Source organism: Oncorhynchus gorbuscha, linkage group LG01, assembly GCF_021184085.1.
Source record: "Oncorhynchus gorbuscha isolate QuinsamMale2020 ecotype Even-year linkage group LG01, OgorEven_v1.0, whole genome shotgun sequence".
Lineage (NCBI taxonomy): Eukaryota > Metazoa > Chordata > Actinopteri > Salmoniformes > Salmonidae > Oncorhynchus > Oncorhynchus gorbuscha.
This window is the reverse complement of record NC_060173.1, coordinates 40,300,335-40,326,859: the sequence shown is the minus strand read 5'-3', so window position 1 is coordinate 40,326,859 and position 26,525 is coordinate 40,300,335. Positions and strand designations below refer to the sequence as shown.

At 44.4% G+C, this 26,525-nt stretch overlaps 1 protein-coding gene across 2 annotated transcripts in view; it reads right to left on the bottom strand.

The window, feature by feature from the left end:
• cdh13 (cadherin 13, H-cadherin (heart)) overlaps nt 1–26,525 on the bottom strand; it is a 607,588-nt gene that overhangs the window by 377,356 nt on the left and 203,707 nt on the right. For both annotated transcript variants that reach the window (XM_046352466.1, XM_046352473.1), the window contains exons 3-4: nt 23,697–23,908; nt 15,756–15,869 (exon numbers count right to left, since the gene is read on the bottom strand). In XM_046352466.1, coding sequence (XP_046208422.1) covers nt 15,756–15,869; nt 23,697–23,908 — 326 coding nt within the window. The remainder of the gene's footprint in view (nt 1–15,755; nt 15,870–23,696; nt 23,909–26,525) is intronic.

The window sequence follows — 26,525 nt, the reverse complement described above, 5'->3', positions numbered from 1 at the left end:
GAGACCGTTTGAGACAGTTTAGTCCAGAATTTGCACATTTCACCATAGTGAGTATTAACGTGTGTAAAAACAGAAGGGAAGGAAGAGTGGGATTCCTGCCCTCACAGTCATCCTAACACAATTAACACAATCAATTAGACTAAATGAACAAGGCCCCAGGCAGCAAGCCTGCGCACTGAGCAAACCGCCTGGACGCCCACTTGCTGCTCTGGAATAGTTATAATAAATGGTAGCTTAATTCCTCTCCTGGTAAGAAAGAGAGAAAGAAATGGAGAGAGAGTCTTCAAAACCAATGAGGTGCTCCTCTAATCCTGGATCTCTGGGTTTTGACCATCGCTTCTCTCCAAAAGATTGTTTGCTTCGTGGGCGTGGGAGTGAACCTATTCAAGTAAGTAAATACATTTAGAAAAAGTAAAAGACGATGTATTATTAGCTAGCTAGCAGCTGGCTAAGGCAAACCACTATGTGTAGGCTAATGAGCTAGAACTTCAAACCCTTGTAATCGTTTTTTCTTATTTTGCACCTACTTCACAAATTCTATTAATATTATTATTATGTTACTGAATGTATCCAGAGTATTTTCAGATTTCGTTGTTGACAAATGCTTTTAAAATTACAGTAAATGTAAAATGCACATAAAATCAACAGTGTAATGTTTGGATTCAGTCTTGTGTCAGGTAAATCATTGTTTTACATATTTTTGGGGATAATTTAAGGGGTCTTAAAATTCTAAATCAAATAGCAAAATGATCCTTGGTATGACCTCCTTTGTGTCCTTACCCCCTGAAGGCGAGACCACAAAAAAAGGTCATACCAAGGATCATTTTGCTATTTGATTTAGAATTTTAAGACCCCTTAAAGTATCCCAAAAAAGATATAAAACAATTATTTGATTAAACATGTTTTTTTTCCTTACTGCTATTAGCACAAAATAATAGATTCACTACATGGAACAACAGCTTGTCCCCCCAAAAAATGTAAAGGAAGTTTTTCTGAATAGTCTGTCCTATATCTGAGAGATCAGGAAACATTTGTATGTTTAAAACATGCATTTAACCCCTTGTTTAATGGCACCAAACAGTCTCCATATATACAGTAATTCCATTCATTTTTTCCAACTGTTTCCGGTGGACCTTCAGACGAGACTTGTGTCCTAGAGCAAAATAATCAACATGAACGTGTTCATGAGAGTCTCACCAGAGGAGTCATATTAGTGTGTAGCCCAAACTGTTCGGACGCTACAGACAGACGTTGGCAGATCGGCTGTACCGACTTCAGATGCTTGTGGGGGTCGCAGAGCAAAACGGGGAACACAATCGTGTTCGTCTTTCCATAAAGGGGTCATAAAGGGGCAGCAGGTAGCCTAGTGGTTAGAGTGTAGAGGTGGCAGGTAGCCTAATGGTTAGAGCGTTGGACTAGTAACCTAATTTTTTTTTAATTGGAAAAAAGAATAGTTTGCAGGCCAAACTGTTCGGAACACTACAGACGACTCTGCGAGAAGACACATTTTCGTGATGTCTCCTGGTCTGACAAACACCGCTCTAGCTCTGTCATCTTTCACAGCAGATGCAGAAGTGCGACATTGGCGGATGCGGTGGATTGAGACGTATCGAATGCAAAAAAATAGATATCTCTAGCTTAAACTGACAGATATTTATGGGGATTATTTATTGTGCTAATTCGATTTCTGTGGGTTGTAGACATCGACTCTACTGGGTTTAGTTATTTTTTTAAATGTTAGAAACGTTTGCATTTGGACATATCCATATAGGTCCATTTCCACGAGTGTAAGGAATTAACAATAATTAATTTGGGAAAAAATATTATGAATTGCCATATTAGGCAAAACTCAATTTTGCATTTGACATTTTAGTAATTTAGCAGATGCGCTTATCCAGAGCGACTTACAGTTAGTATATTGTTCTTAAGATAGCTAGGTGGGACAACCACATGTCACAGGCATAGAAAGCACATTTTTCCTCAATAAAGTACCTATCAGTAGAGTCACACCCTGGAAGGGGGGGGTCGAGGTGAGGAGGAGGATTATTTAAGATACTGTTTGAAGAGTTAGGGTTTCCGATGTTTTCAGAAGATGGGCAGGGACTCTGCTGTCCTCGCATCAGGGAGAAGCTGGTTTCACCATTGGGGTGCCAGGACAGAGAAGAGCTTGGACTAGGCTGAACGGAAGCTGCCCTCCTGTAAGGATGGGATGTAGTATTTGAGCAGAGCCTGAAGGTAGGAAGGGGCAATTCCTCTTGCTATTCCGTAGGTAAGCACCATGGTCATGTGGTGGATGCGAGCTTCAACTGGAAGCCAGTGGATTGTGCAGAGGATTAGGGTTTGATGGCACAAGTGGGGAGCCCAGCCAATGGTGAGTTGTAGTAGTCCAGACGGGAGAGGACATGGGCCTGAATTATGACCTGCGCTGCTTCCTGTGTGAGGTAGGGTCGTACTCCACTGATGTGTTAGAGCACGAACCTGCAGGAGCGAGTCACTGCTTTGATGTTTGCAAAGAGCGACAGTGTGTTGTACAGGGTCACACAAAGGTTATTTGCTCTCTGTGAAGGCAACACTGAAGTTGTCAACGGTGATGGAGAGTTCAACCCCGGAGGAAGAGCAGTTCCGTTCGAGGTTGAGTTTGAGATGATGGGCCGACATCCAAGTTGAGATATCTGCCAGGCACGCAGAGATGCGTGTTGCCACCTGAGTGTCAGAAGGGGGGAAGGAGGAAAGTAGTGTCATCCGCATAACAATGATTGGAGAGACCATGTGAGGATATGACGGAGCCGAGTGACTTGGTGTGTAGAGAGAAGAGGACAGGGCCTAGAACCGAGCCTTGGGGAACACCAGTAGTGAGAGTACGTGTTGCAGACACAGATCCTCTCCACGTCACCTGGTACTGTAGGAGTGGCCTACCAGGTAGGATACAATCCTGAGTGGGTAGAGAAGAGGATCTGATGGTTCACAGCATCTAAGTCAGTGATAGATCTAGGAGGATGATAACAGATCAGGGAGTCAGCTTTGGCAGTGACACACAGAAGAGCAGTCTCGGGTTGAGTGACCCATCTTGAAGCCTGACTGGTTAGGGTCAAGAAGATTCTTCTGAGAGAGATAACGAGAAAGTTGATCAGAGACAGCACGCTCAAGTGTTTAGAAAAGAAAAGAAGAAGGGATACAGGTCTATAGTTTTTGACATCAGATGAGTCGAGAGTTGGTTTCTTGAGGAGGGGAGCGACTTGGGCCATTTTGAAGTCACAGCCAGTGATCACAGCCAGGGGACACATCCAGTGATCAGCAATGAGATAATGAGGGAAGTGAGGAATGGCAGAAGGTCTTCCGAGATGTTCTGGAGAAGGGAGGAGGGGAGGGGGTCGAGCTGGGCAGGTTGTCGGGCGGCCAGACCTCACTAGTCGCAGGATGTCATCTGGAGAGAGAGGGGAGAAAGAGGTCAAGGCGTAGAGTAGTCCTGTGTGAGTGAGACCAGTGGACTGAATAGGATGAGTGAATGAGTTGCGGATGTCATCAACCTGGCTAACAAAGTCGCCCACAGAGAAGGAGGGGGGAAGGGGTGGAAGATTAAGGTGGAAAAAAGTTTCCTTTTATTTTATGTTGCTTTTCTTCCACTAAATCAGCAAGAAGACAACTGGCTCTGGATTAGTCTAGATTGAAGATTATAATAAGATTATTAGTTTGAATCAATTGTGTTGAGGCCTGAGGAATGTAAACAAGTCTCCAGCCAACTAAGTCATGTTCTGGAGAAGGGTACCAATGAAACATGTCAAGAACCAACAGGACCCTGAACAGCTTCTACCCCCAAGCCATAAAACAGCTTCTACCCCAAGCCATAAGACAGCTTTGCCATAAGACAGCTTCCTAGTCGCAATGCCATAAGACAGCTTCTACCCACCAAGCCATAAGACAGCTTCTACCCCCAAGCCATAAGACAGCTTCTACCCCCAAGCCATAAGACAGCTTCTACCCCCAAGCCATAAGACAGCTTCTACCCCCAAGCCATAAGACAGACCCACAAGCCATAAGACTGCTTCTAAAGCCATAAGACAGCTTGCCATAAGACAGCTTCTACCCCCAAGCCATAAGACAGCTTCATCAACCATAAGGCTTCCACCCCCAAGCCATAAGACAGCTTCCACAGCCATAAGACAGCTTCTACCCCCAAGCCATAAGAGGGGGCCATAAGACAGACCCCAAGCCATAAGACAGTGGAAAAAAGCTTTACCCCAAGCCATAAGACATTTTAAGACAGTTCCACCCCCAAGCCATAAGACAGCTTCCTTCCCCCAAGCCATAAGACAGCTTCCACCCCCAAGCCATAAGACAGCTTCTACCCCCAAGCCATAAGACAGCTTCTACCCCCAAGCCATAAGACCGCTTCTACCCCCAAGCCATAAGACAGCTTCCACCCCCAAGCCATAAGACATTATAGCCATAAGATTATTAAGTTTGAATCAAGCCATAAGACTGCTTGACCCCCTGCCATGACTGCTTCTAAAGCCATAAGAGATTCTACCCCCAGCCATATGACTGCTTCTACCCCCAAGCCATAAGACTGATTCTACCCCCAAGCCATAAGACAGCTTCTACCCCCAAGCCATAAGACAGCTTCTACCCCCAAGCCATAAGACAGCTTCTACCCCCAAGCCATAAGACAGCTTCTACCCCCAAGCCATAAGACAGCTTCCACCCCCAAGCCATAAGACAGCTTCTACCCCCAAGCCATAAGACTGCTTCTACCCCCAAGCCATAAGACAGCTTCTACCCCAAGCCATAAGACAGCTTCCACCCGCAAGCCATAAGACAGCTTCTACCCACCAAGCCATAAGACAGCTTCTACCCCCAAGCCATAAGACAGCTTCTACCCCCAAGCCATAAGACAGCTTCTACCCCCAAGCCATAAGACAGATTCTACCCCCAAGCCATAAGACAGCTTCCACCCCCAAGCCATAAGACAGCTTCCACCCCCAAGCCATAAGACAGCTTCTACCCCCAAGCCATAAGACAGCTTCTACCCCCAAGCCATAAGACAGCTTCCACCCCAAGCCATAAGACAGCTTCCACCTCCAAGCCATAAGACAGCTTCCACCCCCAAGCCATAAGACTGCTTCTACCCCCAAGCCATAAGACAGCTTCTACCCCCAAGCCATAAGACTGCTTCTACCCCCAAGCCATAAGACTGCTTCTACCCCCAAGCCATAAGACTGCTTCTACCCCCAAGCCATAAGACTGCTTCTACCCCCAAGCCATAAGACTGCTTCTACCCCCAAGCCATAAGACAGCTTCTACCCCCAAGCCATAAGACAGCTTCTACCCCCAAGCCATAAGACAGATTCTACCCCCAAGCCATAAGACAGCTTCTACCCCCAAGCCATAAGACAGCTTCTACCCCCAAGCCATAAGACTGCTTCTACCCCCAAGCCATAAGACAGCTTCCACCCCCAAGCCATAAGACAGCTTCTACCCCCAAGCCATAAGACAGCTTCTACCCCCAAGCCATAAGACAGCTTCTACCCCCAAGCCATAAGACAGCTTCTACCCCCAAGCCATAAGACAGCTTCCACCCCCAAGCCATAAGACAGCTTCTACCCCCAAGCCATAAGACAGCTTCTACCCCCAAGCCATAAGACAGCTTCCACCCCCAAGCCATAAGACAGCTTCCACCCCCAAGCCATAAGACAGCTTCTACCCCCAAGCCATAACACTGCTTCTACCCCCAAGCCATAAGACAGCTTCCACCCCCAAGCCATAAGACTGCTTCTACCCCCAAGCCATAAGACAGCTTCTACCCCAAGCCATAAGACAGCTTCCACCCCCAAGCCATAAGACCGCTTCCACCCCCAAGCCATAAGACAGCTTCTACCCCCAAGCCATAAGACAGCGTCCACCCCCAAGCCATAAGACAGCTTCTACCCCCAAGCCATAAGACAGCATCCACCCCCAAGCCATAAGACAGCTACTACCCCCAAGCCATAAGACAGCTTCCACCCCCAAGCCATAAGACAGCTTCTACCCAAGCCATAAGACTGCTTCTACCCCCAAGCCATAAGACAGCTTCCACCCCCAAGCCATAAGACAGCTTCTACCCCCAAGCCATAAGACAGCTTCTACCCCCAAGCCATAAGACAGCTTCTACCCCAAGCCATAAGACAGCTTCTACCCCCAAGCCATAAGACTGCTTCTACCCCCAAGCCATAAGACTGCTTCTACCCCCAAGCCATAAGACTGCTTCTACCCCCAAGCCATATGACTGCTTCTACCCCCAAGCCATAAGACTGCTTCTACCCACAAGCCATAAGACTGCTTCTACCCCCAAGCCATAAGACTGCTTCTACCCCCAAGCCATAAGACTGCTTCTACCCCCAAGCCATAAGACAGCTTCTACCCCCAAGCCATAAGACGGCTAAATAGTTAGTTAAATAGATAGTTAAATAGTCCGGGTAGCTATTGGTTAACTATCTGTAATGACCCTTTTTACACCAACTCTTTTGACTCATCACATACACTGATGTTACTGTTTATTGTCTACCCTGTTGCATAGTCACTTTATCCCTAACTATATGTACATATCTACCTCAACTACCTTTAAAGATGTCAAAGTGTTTTCACTAATTGTTTTCAGTATCTTAATGTTGTTTTTGTTTTGTGTTTTCTGAATGTTTCAGTGCATCCATTCAACAATTTGGACAAAGGACTTCCACAGTGCACATCTCCAAAGTGCACTCAAAAGGGGCTCCGAACTGGATTTAGTTGTTTTTATTTAAATGTTGTCATTCTCTTTTAAACTTCCATTGGTTAAAATGTCATTGCTCAGTTATCACTTGGCTCATGTAAATTCTGTAGTTGCCCCTTTAAACATCCTAAGTTGTTCACATTTCTCTCATGTAATTAAAAAATACTAAATAACTTCTAGTGACTCCCCATCCCGCATGAGGGAGCGTAATCACCGACTGACACTAATTAGCATAACGCAACGGACATAAATATTCCTAGAAATGATTCCTATTCATGAAACTCACAAGTGAAATATATTGTGACACAGCTTAGCCTTTTGTTAATCACCCTGTCATCTCAGATTTTCAAAATATGCTTTACAGCAAAAGCTAGACAAGCATTTGTGTAAGTTTATCGTTAGCCTAGCATAGCATTTTGTCCAGCTAGCAGCAGGTAAGTTGGTCACGGAAATCAGAAAAGGAATCAAATTAAATAGTTGACCTTTGATGAGCTTTGGATGTTTTCACTCACGAGACTCCCAGTTAGTTAGCCTATGTTACTTTTTTCTACAAATATTATTTTTGTAGGCGAAATAGCTCCATTTGTTCTTCACGTTTGGCTGAGAAATCGCCCGGAAATTGCGGTCCCGAAAACGGCGAAAAATATTACAAATTAGCTCCATAATATCGACAGAAACATGGCAAACGTTGTTTATAATCAATCCTCAATGTGTTTTTCAAATATCTATTCGATAATATATCCACCGGGACAATTGGTTTTTCAGTAGGTCCGATTGGAATAATGGCTACCTCTGTATTTTACACGAGAATCACTCTGGGAGCCATCAGGTGACCAGTTGCACAATGTAGCCGCTTACGGGTATTCTTCAAGTTTTGGAAACTTTAGAGTGTTTCTATCCTAAGCTGTCAATTATATGCATATTCTAGCATCTTGTCCTGACAAAATATCCCGTTTACTACGGGAACGTTATTTTTCCAAAAATGAAAATACTGCCCCCTAGTCACAAAAGGATAAACAACTTATTTGGGAAATACTCAGTATTTGCTCTTTTTTTCATTAGAATTCTGAGGATTTCAAGTATAGTATTGCACCACTTAGCATAATGTTTAATTGTGAGATAGATAAGAGTAAGTATTGGATTTATTTTTTATTTGTTAAGACATTGAATACATGTTTAGTTTTCTCTGTGTGAAGCAAGTTTATTTTAAGTTATGTTATTTGTTTTCCTTATTCTCAAAGTAACCAAAGACCTGATTTAATTTGCATATTCATAATGAGTTTGCAGCAAATTTACAGAAAAACAGTAGAATGCTCGCCACAAGTTTCCCAGAATTGTTTGCCAGAAGTCGCTGCATATTTGCCACAACAGTTTGCCACAAAACTAAATTGCAGGTGAATATATGTGGCAAAGCCTTGCCACAACTCTTTGCCAGAAGCCTGTTTTTTTTGGCAAGGGTTAGTTGCTCCAGAATATTTTTAGTTCACCTGAAATTTTGCTTTAGTGATAATGGTCCAACATTTACAAATGAGTTAGCTTATTTGTAAATTTTATTTTAAAATTATATGTTGATTCATTCAATGTTGATTCCTTGAAGTGGCGTGTTTAAACTTGTTTTAATCGTTAACTTAAAACTATTATTCAGGATGAACTAATGTCAATGTTGATTCATCACAGATCACAATTATGCAATACTATGGGTGAAGGGGGATCTGTCTCTAATTTGTTTTTATGTCTTGCTTCCTCAAATGAACATGACCTTTTAGTCCAGTTGTGAGCTCTCCAATCTGTTGTATTTGATTGTCACCATCTCAGGATATCAGCTGAAGTGAACCCATTTTGCTAATTATAATGTCATGCATCACCAATGCAGCCACAGGCCTACAGTACGATGGCATTAATGGCCTTATGGTAGGAGCATGTGTAATGCACCCCTTGTCATTGTACATCTGAAGCAGAGAACAGCTAAACTCACACATTGTTTGCATATTGTTGAGATATATGTTCTCAATGTAATATGATACCAGTAGATGATGTATATGACGCTAACCATAAACCAGATTTTCTACATGATTTATCTGACGCGAAATTGTTTAATGCAAATCCGACACTTGTATTCTAGGCACATTACTGTAAATGAAAATAAGGAGCAGACAATATGTAGGCTAATAAAAAAAATGTACAAAAGGGAAATAATGGGGTGTGGGGAGCGTTGTAATTATACCTGGTTTATTTGCTGAGAATTATTTTACAATACAGAGACAAAATCAGAAGGTCTAATGACTGCCTTGCCTGGTTCACCAACTACTTTGCAGACAGAGTTCAGTGTGTCAAATCGGAGGGCATGTTGTCCGGTCCTCTGGCAGTCTCTATGGGGGTACCACAGGGTTCAATTCTCGGGCCGACTCTTTTCTCTGTATATATGAATGATGTTGCTCTTGCTGCGGACAATTCCCTGATCCACCTCTACGCAGACGACACCATTCTGTACACTTCTGGCCCTTCCTTGGATACTGTGCTATCTAACCTCCAAATGAGATTCAATGCCATACAATACTCCTTCCGTGGCCTCCAACTGCTTTTAAACGCTAGTAAAACCAAATACATGCTTTTCAACCGTTCGCTGCCTGCACCCGCACGCCCGACTAGCATCTCCACCCTGGATGGTTCCGACCTAGAATATGTGGACATCTATAAGTACCTAGGTGTCTGGCTAGACTGAAAACTCTCCTTCCAGACTCATATCAAACATCTCCAATCCAAAATCAAATCTAGAGTCTGCTTTCTATTTCGCAACAAAGCCTCCTTCACTCACGCCGCCAAACTTACCCTAGTAAAACTGACTATCCTACCGATCCTGGACTTCGGCGATGTCATCTACAAAATAGCTTCCAACACTCTACTCAGCAAACTGGATGCAGTTTATCACAGTGCCATCCGTTTTGTTACTAAAGCACCTTATACCACCCACCACTGCGATCTGTATGCTCTAGTCGGCTGGCCCTCGCTACATGTTTGTCGCCAGACCCACTCGCCAGACCCACTGGCTCCAGGTCATCTACAAGTCTATGCTAGGTAAAGCTCCGCCTTATCTCAGTTCACTGGTCACACCCACCCGTAGCACGCGCTCCAGCAGGTGTATCTCACTGATCATCCCTAAAGCCAAAACCTCATTTGGCCGCCTTTCCTTCCAGTTCTCTGCTGCCTGCGACTGGAACGAATTGCAAAAATCTCTCAAGTTGGAGACGTTTATCTCCCTCACCAACTTTAAACATCTGCTATCTGTGCAGCTAACCTATCGCTGCAGCTGTACATACTGTAGTCCATCGGTATATAGCCCACCCAATTTACCTATCTCATCCCCATACTGTTTTGCACGCCCAATTTTTCCATTTTTAATTTGTTAAAAAAAGTTTGAAATATCCAATAAATGTTGTTCCACTTCATGATTGTGTCCCACTTGTTGTTGATTCTTCACAAAAAAATACAGTTTTATATCTTTATGTTTGAAGCCTGAAATGTGGCAAAAGGTCGCAAAGTTCAAGGGGGGGCGAATACTTTCGCAAGGCACTGTATATCTTTTAGTATAGGTAGTAAACTATAATCATCCTGACACAGGTATAATGAAAGTGCCTTAAGCTATACTATATGAGAATCATAATGTTAAGATACCATTATCCAATCGGTAGCATATTACACGGGAAATTCATGCATTTACGATCTTAGAATGTGTGTTACTGGTGGTTTCCATCCTTCAGTGGGCAAATATCACAATTTAATTTCGTCAACACATTCACAAATGGTTTGATCACTGCTTTTAGGTTTAGGTTGATTGAGGTTCAAGCAAACAGTGTTGTGCAAATCTCTACACCCACCACTAACAATCTCTGCAATCCTCTTCCATGCCATTGACCTGCTAATATAGAATTGGAAAACCAGACACGGCCATAATTTGCATAAAGTAGAGCAGAGCTCAACTTTTTCTACCACTCTGCTAGCAGGGTTCTCGCCACTCACCTTCCCACAATTTCTCTGCATGCTCTCATTAAAAATGAATGGGGGCGGAACTTCTCCTGCCGAAGCCGCGTCTGGTCAAAATGCACTGGAGTAGAAACACCAAAATACAGGCCATTTAAGATCAAAATGTTCCCCTTTACCAGGCTCCCCCTCAGAGGGGTAACACTTATGAGAAATGAATGGCTGTCATGCTGGTAGTGAGGAGCATAAGGAGGAGAAGCTGTATCCATGTGGTAAATCCATTTTGCCTGCTCTCCGATGTATAGCTTCCGTCATGTCAAATAGCCCACATTAGCCTGCCTCCTCATGCAGGACTCACTGGGGGAGAAGAGGGGAGAGCAGATAGAGAGTGAGAGAGAGACAGATAGTGAGAGAGAGACAGAGGGAGAGAGAGACAGAGAGATTGAGAGACAGAGGGAGAGAAAGAAAGACAGAGTGGGAGACAGAGGGAGACAGAGAGAGAGACAGAGAGATTGAGAGACAGAGAGAAAGACAGAGAGAGACAGAGAGATTGAGAGACAGAGAGAGAGAGAGAGAGACAGAGAGGGAGAGAAAGAGGGAGAGAAAGACAGAGAGAGAGACAGAGCCCCTTGAATTGAATTGAGAGACACAGAGAGAGAGAGAGAGACAGAGAGAGAGACAGAGGGAGAGAAAGACAGAGAGAGAGACAGAGCGCCTTGAAAAGAATTGAGAGACAGAGAGATTGAGAGACACAGAGAGAGAGAGAAAGAGAGAGACAGAGTGGGAGACAGAGAGAGAGACCGAGAGATTGAGAGACAGAGAGAACGACAGTGAGAGACAGAGAGATTGAGAGACAGAGAGAGAGAGAGAGAGAGAGAGAGAGAGGGAGAGAAAGAGGGAGAGAAAGACAGAGAGAGAGACAACGCCCCTTGAATTGAATTGAATTGAGAGACAGAGAGATTGAGAGACAGGGAGAGAGAAAGAGAGAGACAGAGTGGGAGACAGAGGGAGACAGAGAGAGAGACAGAGAGATTGACAGACAGAGAGAAAGACAGAGAGAGAGACAGAGAGATTGAGAGACAGAGAGAGAGACAGAGGGAGAGAAAGACAGAGAGAAAGACAGAGAGAGAGAGAGAAAGAGAGAGACAGAGTGGGAGACAGAGGGAGACAGAGAGATTGAGAGACAGAGAGACAGAGAGATTGAGAGACAGAGAGAAAGAGAGAGAGGAAGATAGAGAGAGAGAGAGAGAGAGACAGAGAGAGAGACAGAGAGAGACAGAGAGACACAGAGAGAGAGAGAGAGACAGAGGGAGAGAAAGACAGAGAGAGAGACAGAGAGATTGAGAGAAAGAGGGATTGAAAGAGAGAGACAGAGTGGGAGACAGAGGGAGACAGAGAGAGAGACAGATAGATTGAGAGACAGAGAGACAGAGAGAGATTGAGAGACAGAGAGAGAGAGATAGAGAGAGAGAGACAGAGGGAGAGAAAGACAGAGAGAGAGACAGAGCCCATTGAATTGAATTGAATTGAGAGACAGAGAGATTGAGAGACAGACAGAGAGAGAGAGAGAGAAAGAGAGAGACAGAGTGGGAGACAGAGGGAGACAGAGAGATTGAGAGACAGAGAGAGACAGAGAGATTGGGAGACAGAGAGAAAGAGAGAGAGGGAGAGAGAGAGAGAGAGAGAGAGAGAGAGAGAGAGAGAGAGAGAGAGAGAGAGAGAGAGAGAGAGAGAGAGAGAGAGAGAGAGAGAGAGAGAGAGAGAGAGAGAGAGAGAGAGAGAGAGAGAGAGAGAGAGAGAGAGGGAAGGGGAGAGAGAGTGTGAGAGATAGACAAATAGAGAGAGACAGACAGATATTAAGAGAGGGAAGGGGAGAGAGAGTGAGAGAAAGAGACAGATGAAGAGAGGGAAGAGGAGGGAATGAGAGAGAGACAAAGTAGAGATAGACAGATGGAGAGGGAAGGGGAGAGAGAGACAAAGAGAGAGAAAGAGGGAGAGAAAGACAGAGAGAGAGACAGAGCCCCTTGAATTGAATTGAGAGACAGAGAGATTGAGAGACACAGAGAGAGAGAGAAAGAGAGAGACAGAGTGGGAGACAGAGAGAGAGACAGAGAGATTGAGAGACAGAGAGAAAGACAGTGAGAGACAGAGAGATTGAGAGACAGAGAGAGAGAGAGAGAGAGAGAGAGAGAGAGACAGAGGGAGAGAAAGAGGGAGAGAAAGACAGAGAGAGAGACAACGCCCCTTGAATTGAATTGAGAGACAGAGAGATTGAGAGACAAGGAGAGAGAAAGAGAGAGACAGAGTGGGAGACAGAGGGAGACAGAGAGAGAGACAGAGAGAGACAGAGAGATTGAGAGACAGAGAGATTGAGAGACAGAGAGAAAGACAGAGGGAGAGAAAGACAGAGAGAAAGACAGAGAGAGAGACAGAGCCCCTTGAATTGAATTGAGAGACAGAGAGATTGAGAGACAGAGAGACAGAGAGAGAGAGAGGCAGAGGGAGAGAAAGACAGAGAGAGAGACAGAGAGATTGAGAGAAAGAGGGAGAGAAAGAGAGAGACAGAGTGGGAGAGAGATAGAACGACAAAGAGAGACAGAGAGATTGAGAGACAGGGAGAGAGAGAGACAGAGGGAGAGAAAGACAGAGAGAGAGACAGAGCCCATTGAATTTAATTGAATTGAGAGACAGAGAGATTGAGAGACAGAGAGAGAGAGAGAGAAAGAGAGAGACAGAGTGGGAGACAGAGAGAGAGACAGAGAGATTGAGAGACAGAGAGAGAGAGAGAGAGAGAGAGAGAGAGAGAGAGAGAGAGAGAGAGAGAGAGAGAGAGAGAGAGAGAGAGAGAGCCCCTTGAATTGAATTGAGAGAGAGAGAGAGAGAGAGAGAGAGAGAGAGAGAGAGAGAGAGAGAGAGAGAGGGAGAGAAAGACAGAGAGAGAGACAGAGCCCCTTGAATTGAATTGAGAGACAGAGAGACAGAGAGAGAGAGAGAGAGAGAGAGAGAGAGAGAGAGAGGGGCAGAGGGAGAGAAAGACAGAGAGAGAGACAGAGAGATTGAGAGAAAGAGGGAGAGAAAGAGCGAGACAGAGTGGGAGACAGAGAGAGAGACAGAGAGATTGAGAGACAGAGAGAAAGAACTCCTGTAAACCAAATGAATCTGCTGACTGTAGATCTACCTGTCTCTCTCTCATTGGGGGCCTGACTCCGAAAGGTCGCTGGTTCTTATACCTGAGCTGACAAATCTGTCAATGTGACCTTAAGAAGGGCACTTAACCCTACTTGGCTGACCCTGTGAAATAACACATTTCGCTGCACCTATCTGGTGTATGTGACAATAAAAATGTTTTCACTACTCAGAAACTGAGAGGTAAACGGGGAGAGCTACAATACGGCTCCGCCACGGACCCTCCAGGGCCCCAGATACAACAGGACAGAGTGGGAGAGATACAGTACGGCTCCGCCACAGAGCCTCCAGGGCCCCAGATACAACAGGACAGAGTGGGAGAGATACAGTACGGCTCCGCCACGGACCCTCCAGGGCCCCAGAAACAACAGGACAGAGTGGGAGAGATACAGTACGGCTCCGCCACGGACCCTCCAGGGCCCCAGAAACAACAGGACAGAGTGGGAGAGATACAGTACGGCTCCGCCACGGAGCCTCCAGGGCCCCAGAAACAACAGGACAGAGTGGGAGAGATACAGTACGGCTCCGCCCACGGACCCTCCAGGGCCCCAGATACAACAGGACAGAGTGGGAGAGATACAGTACGGCTCCGCCACGGACCCTCCAGGGCCCCAGATACAACAGGACAGAGGGGGAGAGATACAGTACGGCTCCGCCACGGACCCTCCAGGGCCCCAGATACAACAGGACAGAGTGGGAGAGATACAGTACGGCTCCGCCACGGACCCTCCAGGGCCCCAGATACAACAGGACAGAGTGGGAGAGATACAGTACGGCTCCGCCACGGACCCTCCAGGGCCCCAGATACAACAGGACAGAGGGGGAATAAAGATGCCATGGATTTAGAAGAACATTGTGCAATTATCCATTATGTGCAAGGCTCAGCTTGACTCCCGAGTGGCGCTGCATCTCTGTGCAAGATGTGTCACTACAGTCCCCGGTTCAAATCCTGGCTGTATCACATCTGACCATGATTGAAGTCTCATAGGGTGGTGCACAATTGGCCCACCATCGTCTGGGGTAGGCTGTCATTGTAAATAAGAATATGTTCTTAACAGACTTGCCTAGTTAAATAAAGGTAAAATGTAAAAAATAAAAAATGAAGAAAAAAGTGATGTCTCTCTTTCAATATTTCATTTTCAGACTCTCTGGGTGTTCTGAGATATGGTTGATCCTTTAGTCTGATCGGCTAAATGCACACACACAGACGCGTTGTTCATGTCTTAGTGTTCTTTTGCAAATGAGGCTGTGAGGAGTAAATTATGGAAGGTATAAAGTCCAATAGCTGGTTCCCATTAGGGTTAAAAAGTTCTGGTAACTTTTCCCAAATGTAATGGTGTTCCAGTTTCAAACACATCAAGGATCTTTTTTTTTATCCATCAAAGGAATTCCTCGAGTATGCACACAAATGTTTCCTTCTATTCATCAAAGGAATTCCTCGAGTATGCACACAAATGTTTCCTTCTATCCATCAAAGGAATTCCTCGAGTATGCACACAAATGTTTCCTTCTATTCATCAAAGGAATTCCTCGAGTATGCACACAAATGTTTCCTTCTATACATCAAGCCACCCATTTAATTTAAGTATCATCCAAAAAGTTGAGATTTTTTATTATTACAAAAATCTCAAATTAAAGCACTGTTGTTATATTCGTTAGGTGTAATTGTGTACTGTTTAATGTTAAAATACTGATTATTAATGTTATTCACAGTTCACATATGAGAGGCATGTTTTCACTGGAATATGGATATCCGCTTTGCTTGACTGTGACTAACACTTAATCAGAAGGTCAAGCAGTCAGTGTATTAGTGGAGCCCGAGGTGGGATGGATGGGTGAGGCTTACCGTGCCAATGACTTTGGGGAAGGGCGGCTCCATATTCTCATTGACATGCATGCGAGGGGCGAACAGGGCTCTCTTCGATCTGTAGGGCTGGATCTGTCCAAGGCCAAGGATCTCCTACACAAACAAACACAAAGAGAGAGGGGTGGCATTCAAAACACATCACATTGAATAGGAAGGATGTACAGTAATGCACACTGAGCATGAGTCCATTCATACACACAATACAATCAAGTCACTGTACAGTTCATTGTGCTGCTCTTGTATTTCTTGCCCACATTGAAGAGTGGGACACAACACTCATAATGTAATGGCTGTACAGTATTGTAAGCTCTGACACACACACACACACACACACACACACACACACACACACACACACACACACACACACACACACACACACACACACACACACACACACACACACACACACACACACACACACACACACACACACACACACACACACACACACACACACACACACACACACACACACACACTCTGTAGGCATATGGCTTCCTATCCTCCTCTCATCTCCACCATGATGACCACTGATTGGTGGAAGAAAGGACATACAGGTAACTGCCAATATAAAGGAAACACTTGAGTAAATGAGGGATACAAAGTCTATTGAAAGCAGGTGTTTCCACACAGTTATGGTTCGTAGAATGTATGCCAAAGTGAATAGAAGCTTTTCTGATGGTTTGTGGTGGCTCAATGCTCTATTAAGACGATATGTTGGTGTTTCCTTTATTTCGGCAGTTACAGGTACATTGATAGTGTCATTCTAACACCTGTCAGCAGCTGTCAGATAGGGTTGTTCTGGAGAGGCGGTGAAGAGAGGAGGCTATCTAAGACTGACACAGCAACCAGTACAGTCTTTAGCAACAGACATTCATTTGGATGGAATTACAATCTAACAACAAAATTAGACTGTTATAACCTTGAACAGTAAGTCATTAGGTTTGATGTAATTGCATTGTTATGCTTCCTTCAACAATCTAATTGACTGGATCTTTTCAGACTTGGGGGAGTAGAAAAAGAGAGGGAGATACAGCGATATGAAAAGAAAGACCGAATGAGAGAAAGATGAAAGATGACAATGCTCTCACGAAGAAAACCTATTTACTCACTTTTTTTTAACCTATTGTTGATTCAGCCAGAGCCTATTTGAAATGTTAATTTCCATCTTCAGAACACTACAGAATCTAGAGGAACAAGAAAAAGTGTCATGCTTTGTGACTCTAGTTCTGTCACAGTATGGAAAGACATTCCATTTATATGTGTGTATGCGCGTATGTGTGGCTCACACTCATTAGCCAATGTGCATTTGTAACTGTATGTAAACATAATAAGTGGTATGGATTAGTAGCTTTTCCCCCTTGTACCTCTCTCTTCTTCTTTCCTCTCCTCGTCTCTCTCTCCCCCTCTCCTTTTGTAAGTTCTAACGTTTTAACGTTTTGGTGAAAATTAGATTCACGCTATCGACTCAGGACTCAAATTGAACACATTTGCATAGCTGCAATGACCCAAGTGAGAGCACCAGGCGCTGGCTGTCCATTCAGCAGGACACATGGTCACATAATGCTGCCTCACTGCCCGCCAACACATACACAGGCAAAACGCCTGCATGAGCAATGTGAGAGCCTAAGACTTCAAAGGAGAGTCGTGCTTTTGTGCACTCATAGATATACAATATAATAGCTAGAGACAGCGAACACACAGAACAGATGGTGGAGAAGCATAGTTGGATCACTCACCTGTAAAGTGACCAGTGGCAGGCGTGAGCTGATATGACTCTTAACATGCAGTATATATGACAGTGGAGGACATTGGAGGAGTTTTAAACATGGCAAATTTACATTGTTCAAATTGACTGATGCTTTTGTATATTGCAAAATTACAGAAAAATTTAGCATTTCTATTACCACAGTGTAATCGCCACATGTATGAATAGGGCCAGGATAGGAGAGGAGAGTGTCACTGTGCTGTGCTGGCTGGGTGAGCAGCAGCCGCAGTACCAACATGACATGTCAGGGACGAGAGAACATCCAGCAGTCACCATCTCTCTCTATGTTTTACATACACTGTCTTTTTGACTTTCTCTCTCTTATTCTCCCTCTCCCTCTGTCCCTTCCCCCCTCTCTGTATCTATCTCTGCCTCCCTCCTCCGTGACAGCCCTGTGCCCACTCGGTAGAGGTCCTCCTGATCCCCGCCCTGGCATGAGGTATCCAATCAATCAAATGTATTTATAAAGCCCTTCTTACATCAGCTGATGTTACGAAGTGCTGTACAGAAACCCAGCCTAAAACCCAAACAGCAAGCAATGCAGGTGTAGAAGCACGGTGGCTTGGATAACTCCCTAGAGGGCCGGAAGAAACCTAGAGAGGCTGTGCCGGGTGGAGATGATAACAGAACATGGCCAAGATGTTCAAATTTTCATAGATGAGCAGCAGGGTCAAATAATAATAATCACAGTAGTTGTCGAGGGTGCAACAGGTCAGCACCTCAGGAGTAAATGTCAGTTGGCTTTTCATAGCCGATTATTCAGAGTATCTCTACCGCACCTGCTGTCTCTAGAGAGTTTAAAACAGCAGGTCCATGCCCACGCTGCTATCAGAAACAACAGTTTGGCGACAGTCCGGTCAACAACCAGAAGAAGCAGTTGTCCTTCCTCTTTTATGGCACATCATACAGTTACAATCTTGTACGCAATGTTGTGCTGCGCTGTGAGTTGGCAGTGCTCGCCCCTGTTAGAATGACAGAGAGGGACGAGGTAGGAGGGGTGTGTGCTGAAGGCAGTTGTTTACAAAGCTGTACGTTAACACGGAGACAGAGAGAGCACACTGACTGCTATACTGGCAACCTATCAACACAACCAGAACAAGGTACATAAAGTACATAGTGTCCTGTCTCTGAAATCCCTGACGCAGTCAACCAGAGTGTCACATAACTACTCCAGATTAAATGGACTATTATGTATTTAAATGCAAATTCATAGGTGGGTTGTCTTCTATGATTGGGTTCCAAAGCTAGCTCCTGGCCTTTGGGTGGCCCTGTAAAACCTAACTTCCGTAAGTATGACCACATCAATCCCAGAATGCATTGCTCCTGGCTGCTTTATTGCTATGATACAGTACGATACCTTTATTTTTAGCAGCTCAATGGAAAACAGCAGAGTGATGACAGGCATTACACTGAAGATGGAACACACTGTCACTATCTCTTTCCTGTGCTGAGAGATGAAGGGTGCAGTGAAGGGATGGGGGCTTAAAACCCATCAATGCTCTGCATGCGGTCATTGGGGATATTGATGAGCACACTCCGTTTGATACACATACCTAGCTACATTGTCAAGGCCAGAGAGGCGTGAAGCTCGCACTGAATGCTGGGAGACTAAACATAACGTGTGTCCCCCTCTCCTGCCTCGCTGTGCAGGTGATGAATAGGCCTAGCGCTGGGCTCAGTTCTGTGACACTAACACCCCACGAGAAGTTAGTCATGAATCTTTGTTTCCTCTCCATAAATTACTGCTGCTGCAACACCTCTCTCTCTCTCTCTCTCTCTCTCTCTTCTCGCTCTCTCTCTCTCTCAGAATGTTTGAATTCTCATTACGGAAGTGAGCACCAAGATTTGCCAGGAACACATGGGGGGGGGCGTCTGAATACATTTGGGCAGTGGAGTTGATGTGTGTGTATTTCAGTGCAGGACGACGAAGAGGAGTGAGAGAAGTGTTGATGGTGGGGGCTTTTGTTTGACCTAGGATCTATAGGCATTGCGACAGACAGAGTCTTCGTCACTCACAGACTGAGAGCAGAGTTACTGCGGCAGCAATGTCACGTCCTTGTCCATTCTGCCATTCTTCCCCTGAATACTATATTGAGAAGTCTCATTAGTCATTCCTGACTGTCTGTTGGAGTAGTGCTCAGTAGGAACAGAGAGAATGCCAGAGTGTAACCTGGGACTACACTATTGACACAGAACACATGTTGGTCTCCAGCCACAACAAGCCAGCACTGAGACACAACACAACATACACAACCAAACATCACAAGAAATTAAATAAAAACAACAAGCCTGGTTGTTGTTATCACACAGAGGGATCACCACCAGCTGTGACCTGAAGAGTTCAGCAAAGCACTTTGTAAGATTGCTAAAGACCACTTAACTCGGCAATACTGCCAGACAGGGATGAGGACAGCACCAGGCAGACTGACACAGTGACTCAGATCTCGAACTGCCCTGCCATGATTCTTCAGTACAGAAATGGCTGAGGGGCAGGCGTGGACATGACTTACCACTAGTAACTACATGCATATGACAAAGAGCCCATGTGAGGTGAACAACCAGGAGAGCAACAGAGAGGCTGAGTAGAGGAGAGATGGTACTGTGTACTGATGGTACTAGTTGGTACTGTGTACTGATGGTACTAGATGGTACTGTGTACTGCACTGCTGACGGAGACAAACAACACAGTACTTTAACGGAAAGAACAAGTGAGGGAGCAGGTTTTAAACTGCAATAGGAGCGGGTGTAGTATGCACCGTCAACTGCTGTGTTGTGGCAGCATTGTAGAACTGTTTGTTATCCATCAAAGACTAATGGAAGGAAGTGAGGACTTGATCAAACCATTTCTCAGTATGCAATATTACATTTATTTCAGAGTGAGATGGCATGGAAGAAAAATAACTAAGCCAACTAAGTAGTTTTATTTTGCTCTTATCAATTGTTATATTTAAATATGGCTATTTATTTCCCAGAGGGCAACCTTTATACTATATAATGTAACAGAAAGAAAATAACAGAAAAATAAACAAAATTCCATATCTTAGCGTGTGCATTTAAAAAAAAATGAAAATGATTTCTTCCATTAATTCTCACATTGATCCCCAGCAAAAGATAATACATTATTCTGTGAATTCAGAGTTTCCTCGTAATGGCAATCATTTATCAGCAGCCTCCCTCCCTCAAGCTGAAGCCCACATTACCATCTCGTCCTCCTCTGAGGAATTAAAAACATATTCTACCCCCACTCAGACAGCACTTATCAATTATCAAAAGCCAATAAATCTACAACAAAGACACTATAAAGATACTATAATATGAATTATACAGGTAACTGACAAAATAGAGGAAACACCAACATAAAGTGTCTTACGAGGGCATTGGGCCCCCACAGGTCAGAACAGATTCAATGCACCTTGGCATAGATTCTACAAGTGTCACGCCTACTCCCGCTCTCCCTCTCTGGCGCTCGAGGTCGCCAGGCTGCCTTTCATTACGCACACCTGTCACCATCATTACGTGCCGCAGCTCATTGGACTCACCTGGACTCCTTCCCTTTGTTGATTGCCCTGTCTATAACTGTTTGCTCCTCCGGTTGTTCCCTGTGTCTGCATTAATGTTGTTATGTGTTCACGTCCAGACACTGTCCTGTCCTGTTCCATGTCTGTCGCCATTAAATGTTCACTCCCTGTACCTGCTTCTCGTCTCTACCAGCGTCGACCCTTACAACAAGTGTCTAGCACACTATTGGAGGGATGTGACGCCATTCAGACAGACTCAGACACCTGCTCACCACGTGAGGAAAACACAGCACGGTGAATTCTAGACAAGGAAGGGACAGGAACCACAAGAAATTCCATATTTGGTGTTTTATTGATGGTGGTGGAAAACAGTCTCAGGCGCCACTCCAGAATCTCACAGAAATGTTCAATTGGGTTGAGATCTGGTAACAGAGACGGCCATGGCATATAGTTTACATCCTTTACATGCTTATCAAATAATTCAGTGACAACTTATGCCCTGTGGATGGATGTCATCCTATGAGGACATAGCCCTGGTAGCCAAAATAATGGCCTGCCCAGCATTTTTATACATGACCCTAAGCATTATGGGATGTTAATGGCTTAATTAATTCAGGAAGCACACATGCGTGGAAGCACCTGCTTTCAATATACTTTGTTTCCCTGATTTGCTCAAGTGTTTCCATTATTTTGGCAGTTACATCAATATATACACCCAGGGACATTTCCGCTCGACATTAGTGGAGAAATGGAGGGGTTGGAGTAATGAAAGCTTGGCAACAGAGACGTGTTTTAAGGGAACAAAACAGTTTTGTACTGTCATTTGCTGTGGTTGATATTAATTGTGATTACAGGATGGCACTGTAAAATGTGAAACCCATTTCTATTTTTCAATTTGATTCTATTTCCTCTTAATCTATAAAAGCTCTGTTCCAAACACCAAATCAAATTGCCATGACCTCAGCCTGGTACGATTGGTTTGCCCAACACAACCTCCAAACACCCTTTCCAGACTTTGGGGCTTTCACCAGAGACAGCAAGCCTCTATTGGGGAATAATTATGATGATTGAGTCTTGAAGTCTACATCACAGAGATATACAGTGTATGATAGAGGCGGAGATGAGGGTGATGGTTCTGTTGCTTTGTTCTTTGGTTCTGCTTCTCAAAGCAGAGAGCCTCTGTAGATTAATTGATTGTGAAATAATGAGAGCTCTTTACCAATCCACATTAAAAGACTCATCCAGTCTCATCTGCCTGTTTTCCCTCCTTTTCTTCGCCTGTCTTTCTGCCCCTTTTGTGTTCCATCCTTTTCTCTTCCTCTTCCTCCTCCTCAACCATAACCCTCTTATGTCCAATAGTCTCCTCTGTCTCTCTATTCTTACTTTCCCTCTTTGCCTAATTAATGAGGTTCATGTATTCTATGCCATTAACACTAATATCCCCCACTGGGTAGGCCTAGAGCAGCAGAGAGATATCAAAGAGCCAGAACAAAGGGAGGAGACAATGGATGATCTGGCATCGGAGCTGGTCTTGACACTGCTGGGAGTTCTCTCCTACAGAATGAATTCTGAAGAAAAATTGGTTATTGGGCCACGGCCACCCAACTTTTCTTCACTTTTTCTTTCATTATAGCACTTAGTCATGTCAATATGCATAATGTCTTGTTAACCTACGACAAGCAAATTACATTTTAGAAACATTTTATTTAGCTAAGCTTCTTTTAACTCGGGAGACAAAAAAAAAAATGTTTTTTGAAAACAGAGCGCCTTCGTACTCGCCAAGAAGAACATTATGGTGACATTACTCATGAGGAAACCTTCTCTCCCCATTTACACACAGAATGGAGATGACTCATTCCCTTATGTCCTCCCAGGCTTGCCAAAGACATAGCCGTGGACTGGCAAACGAAATAAATAATGGGAGAAGCATAAACAAATGAAGGCAAGGTGACGCACAGAGACAGTGAGAGAGCTACTCATTAGGCTGGGAACCGGAGAAACTACACCAGTGGGACACCTGGGCAGGGAGCTGGGAAGAGCGATGATTGGAGGGGAGGTAACGGAATATTTGAGATGGCCCTGGGAAATGTTTTAATCAAGTTGGCAGCACTAGTGCTGGCCTGGAGGGCGGGGACAGGAAGGGGCTGGAAGGCAAGTGGAGGGGGTAATGAATGGAGTGACTTTGATACAGGTGGTTTTGTGGATCATTAAACAGAATTTGTTACTGTATTTGGTATTTTGAATACTAACACCATATATAGAAGGAACATTTTTATTTAAACTGAAGATTTAAGTATTTAAAGTTTGGTGACAATGAGCACAGTGGGCAGTTCTGGGAACTGTACTTGAATGACAAAAGTGAGATGCAGTCATTTTCACCAACCACCGGCTCTCCAAACCCAAATTAAGTCCACTCATCCACCCAGTGGAAAAAGGAAGTCACTTTAAATAAGTGTACATTGTAGAAAAATACAATGAAAAGACACAGCTGTCATTTCAAAGCTTTGTTGTGCAGTCTGTTGCACATTTCTTTCCACAGCTATCTTATTAAATGATGAGCTCTGAACAGCAACATTAATAGGAGAGTATCTATCTGCCATAGTCAGAGGCATCCATTGGCCAGCTACTCACCCTGAGTGTTTGAGGAGATCTAGGTGGAGCTCCGACAATGTCCACCTGTGCCATGTCATCAGCCTGCTCGTTGACCCCGTGGATAAACATGACAGTGCCGCTGTCCATCACGTCTCGTCTGGCCACCAGGTTCATCTCCTCGTCCACCTGGAAGTCCGGGTGGGACACCTCGAACGCCAAGCCCTCATTCCCCGCACAGTCATCAAAGAACACTGTGAGAGAGAGAGAGAGAGAGAGAGAGAGAGAGAGAGAGAGAGAGAAACAAAAGACCACAGCTATTACCAACACTGTTTAGACAGCTTTTCTACATGGTTGTGTTGCGTTCCTGTGCATTCCAGCGTCTCTACCTATTCTACATATCTACCATGAGCTGTTTCTGATCGGCAGCAGTCTCTTCTAGGGTTCAGTGATCTCTATGCATGAGCAACGTCACAGGAATGACCAAGGTAGCTATTCAAATACGATAATCTTAGGTTCCCTCTCTGTCAATTACAAATAAACACATGAATAGATACACGCACATATCCGCATCTGCTAATGCTGATGCGATCATATAGCGATCATTAACACTTCAATGAGCTTTTATCAAAGCCATGTGCTTTGCCTAAATGTCCCTCTCCACCTCTCACCATTCACTTGCTGCCATTCCATGTCTTTACCAGGGACATGGTGTGGTAAATAAGATGTTCATGAGCCATCTCACTCTGTGTGAGTGTGTGCGTGCGTGTGTGCATGCCTGCATGCATGTGTGTGTATGCCACCCTGTACACATATGTGTAAAATGCCATTGTCGTCTGACAGAGAGATAGCGCCACTCCACCATGGTTTATCTTCTCTGATCGTGTTGATCCTATCCTTATCTTGCATTGCCACACTCCCCTTCCTGGCCCATCAAGTACCCGTCCCTCAACCCCCCTTCCCCTTCCACTGTGAGGAGCCCAAGAGGAAGGTGGTGGGGGTGAGAAGACAATACCTCCGTTTGGACTGTAGACACTTTGACTTGTCTTGAATGAGAGTTATCACATACTGCCTCAGGCGTGAACATAACCTTATACCAGTTCATGATTAAATGGTCTGATTCAATTTGAGATCATAGTTGTTTGAAAAACATGATGTTTTCTGGGATATCCATATATTTGAATCAAATCCAATTGTATTTTTCACATGCTTCGTAAACAACAGGTGTAGACTAACAGTGAAATGCTAACTTAATACTTTCCCAACAAAGCAGATTTAAAGATTGAAATTAAAACTATAAACTAAAAATAGATAGTGACACAAGGAATAAATACTCAGTGAATAACAAATAACAATAAGGAGTAAAAATAATATGGCTATATACAGGGAGTAGCAGTTCTGGGTGGATGTGCAGGGGTACGAGGTAACTGATACTGTTTCCTGAAATCTGAACCAGCAGTGGCTAGGTTAATAACAACACCATTTACAAATGAGCTCACTCCTCCTCAGAAGGAATCCACTGCTGATGCTTTATGGAAAATCCCTTTGCTTTACAGTCGGGACAATGTTCTACATAATACATCCATAATAAATGAATTTCCTCTTTTCTTCTTTTCACTACATAACAGAAATATCCTTAGCAGCGTATACCCCCTAGCCCTGGGAACTCTTAAACTGAAGAACACTGAACATCTCATCTGCACATTCTGTTTATAATGGAGAGCCAAGGACAGTCTTCAATACAGTACCCTCAGATAAAACTGACTCTCAAGTGGGAAGAATGGGAAAGCATTCCTTTTTAGTTTAGCCATGAATCAACCTATATTCCTGCTCTCAACAGCTTATAATACTCACATTAAATGTACAGGTACATCTGGTGGCACTTCCAGCAACCCTGGGCCAGATGCTGAGCTAATTGTAGTGTTGTACATTTAATGTTGAAAAACCCTCTTTAAACTCTCATTACCACTTATTATCAAACAGTTGGAGCTCCGCTTTCATTCCATTCAACCACCATGGTAACCCACTGCAACAATTAGCACCTGTTGCTTAACTGCAGAAAATGACACACCTTAATTATTATCTTTTATTTATTTATTTGAATACAGTATATCATTTGTAAAGCGAGAGGTTAAGCGGTTGGTAGGATTATCAACACACACAATCGCCATCTGTAATTATGACAAAAAGCCAAATACACCCAAACAAACACCCAAACACACCCAGCTGTCCATGCAGACATTATGATGTGCAGCAGGCCATAAAAGGCAGGTTATATGGAGGGAGGCCAGGTTTTACGAGGATGGCTGGCACACTGTGACACTGACAGTGCAGTGACAGAAGGGACATGATGAGAGGTTGATGAACAGTTACAGCTACATGGTGGTGTGTCTCATGTGCAGCGATGTTCTGTTCTGGGCTTCCCACTGATCACTGTAACACTAACAAGCCCACCCTGCCCTGCCAACGTCCCTGTCATTAGAATTACTGGCATTATGAGGAACGGGGGGCACAGCAGAACACACTGGCAGTGCATCTATAAAAATGGATCATCCTACGTTTATTTCAGTCCCTTTCTTTATCTCTCTCTCTCTCGCTCCCCCCTCCCCTCTCTATTTCTTCTCCTGTCTTAGTCAGTCTGTACTGTAGGTTGGCGGGGGGGGGGGGATCTATGAATGCTGCCATAATAAGATCAATGCCTTTTTGTTGTGGACAGAAGATAAAGGAGTTGGAAGGAAGTCTTCTTCCAACATTGATGAAGCCTTTTTTAGGCCCTCAGCAGTGTGTCTCCTGTATTTGTTGTGTGAACTGGGTCTCTCTTTCTTGCAGACTCTCTACACCTCAGGACCATCTGAAATTGGAAAACTCTAC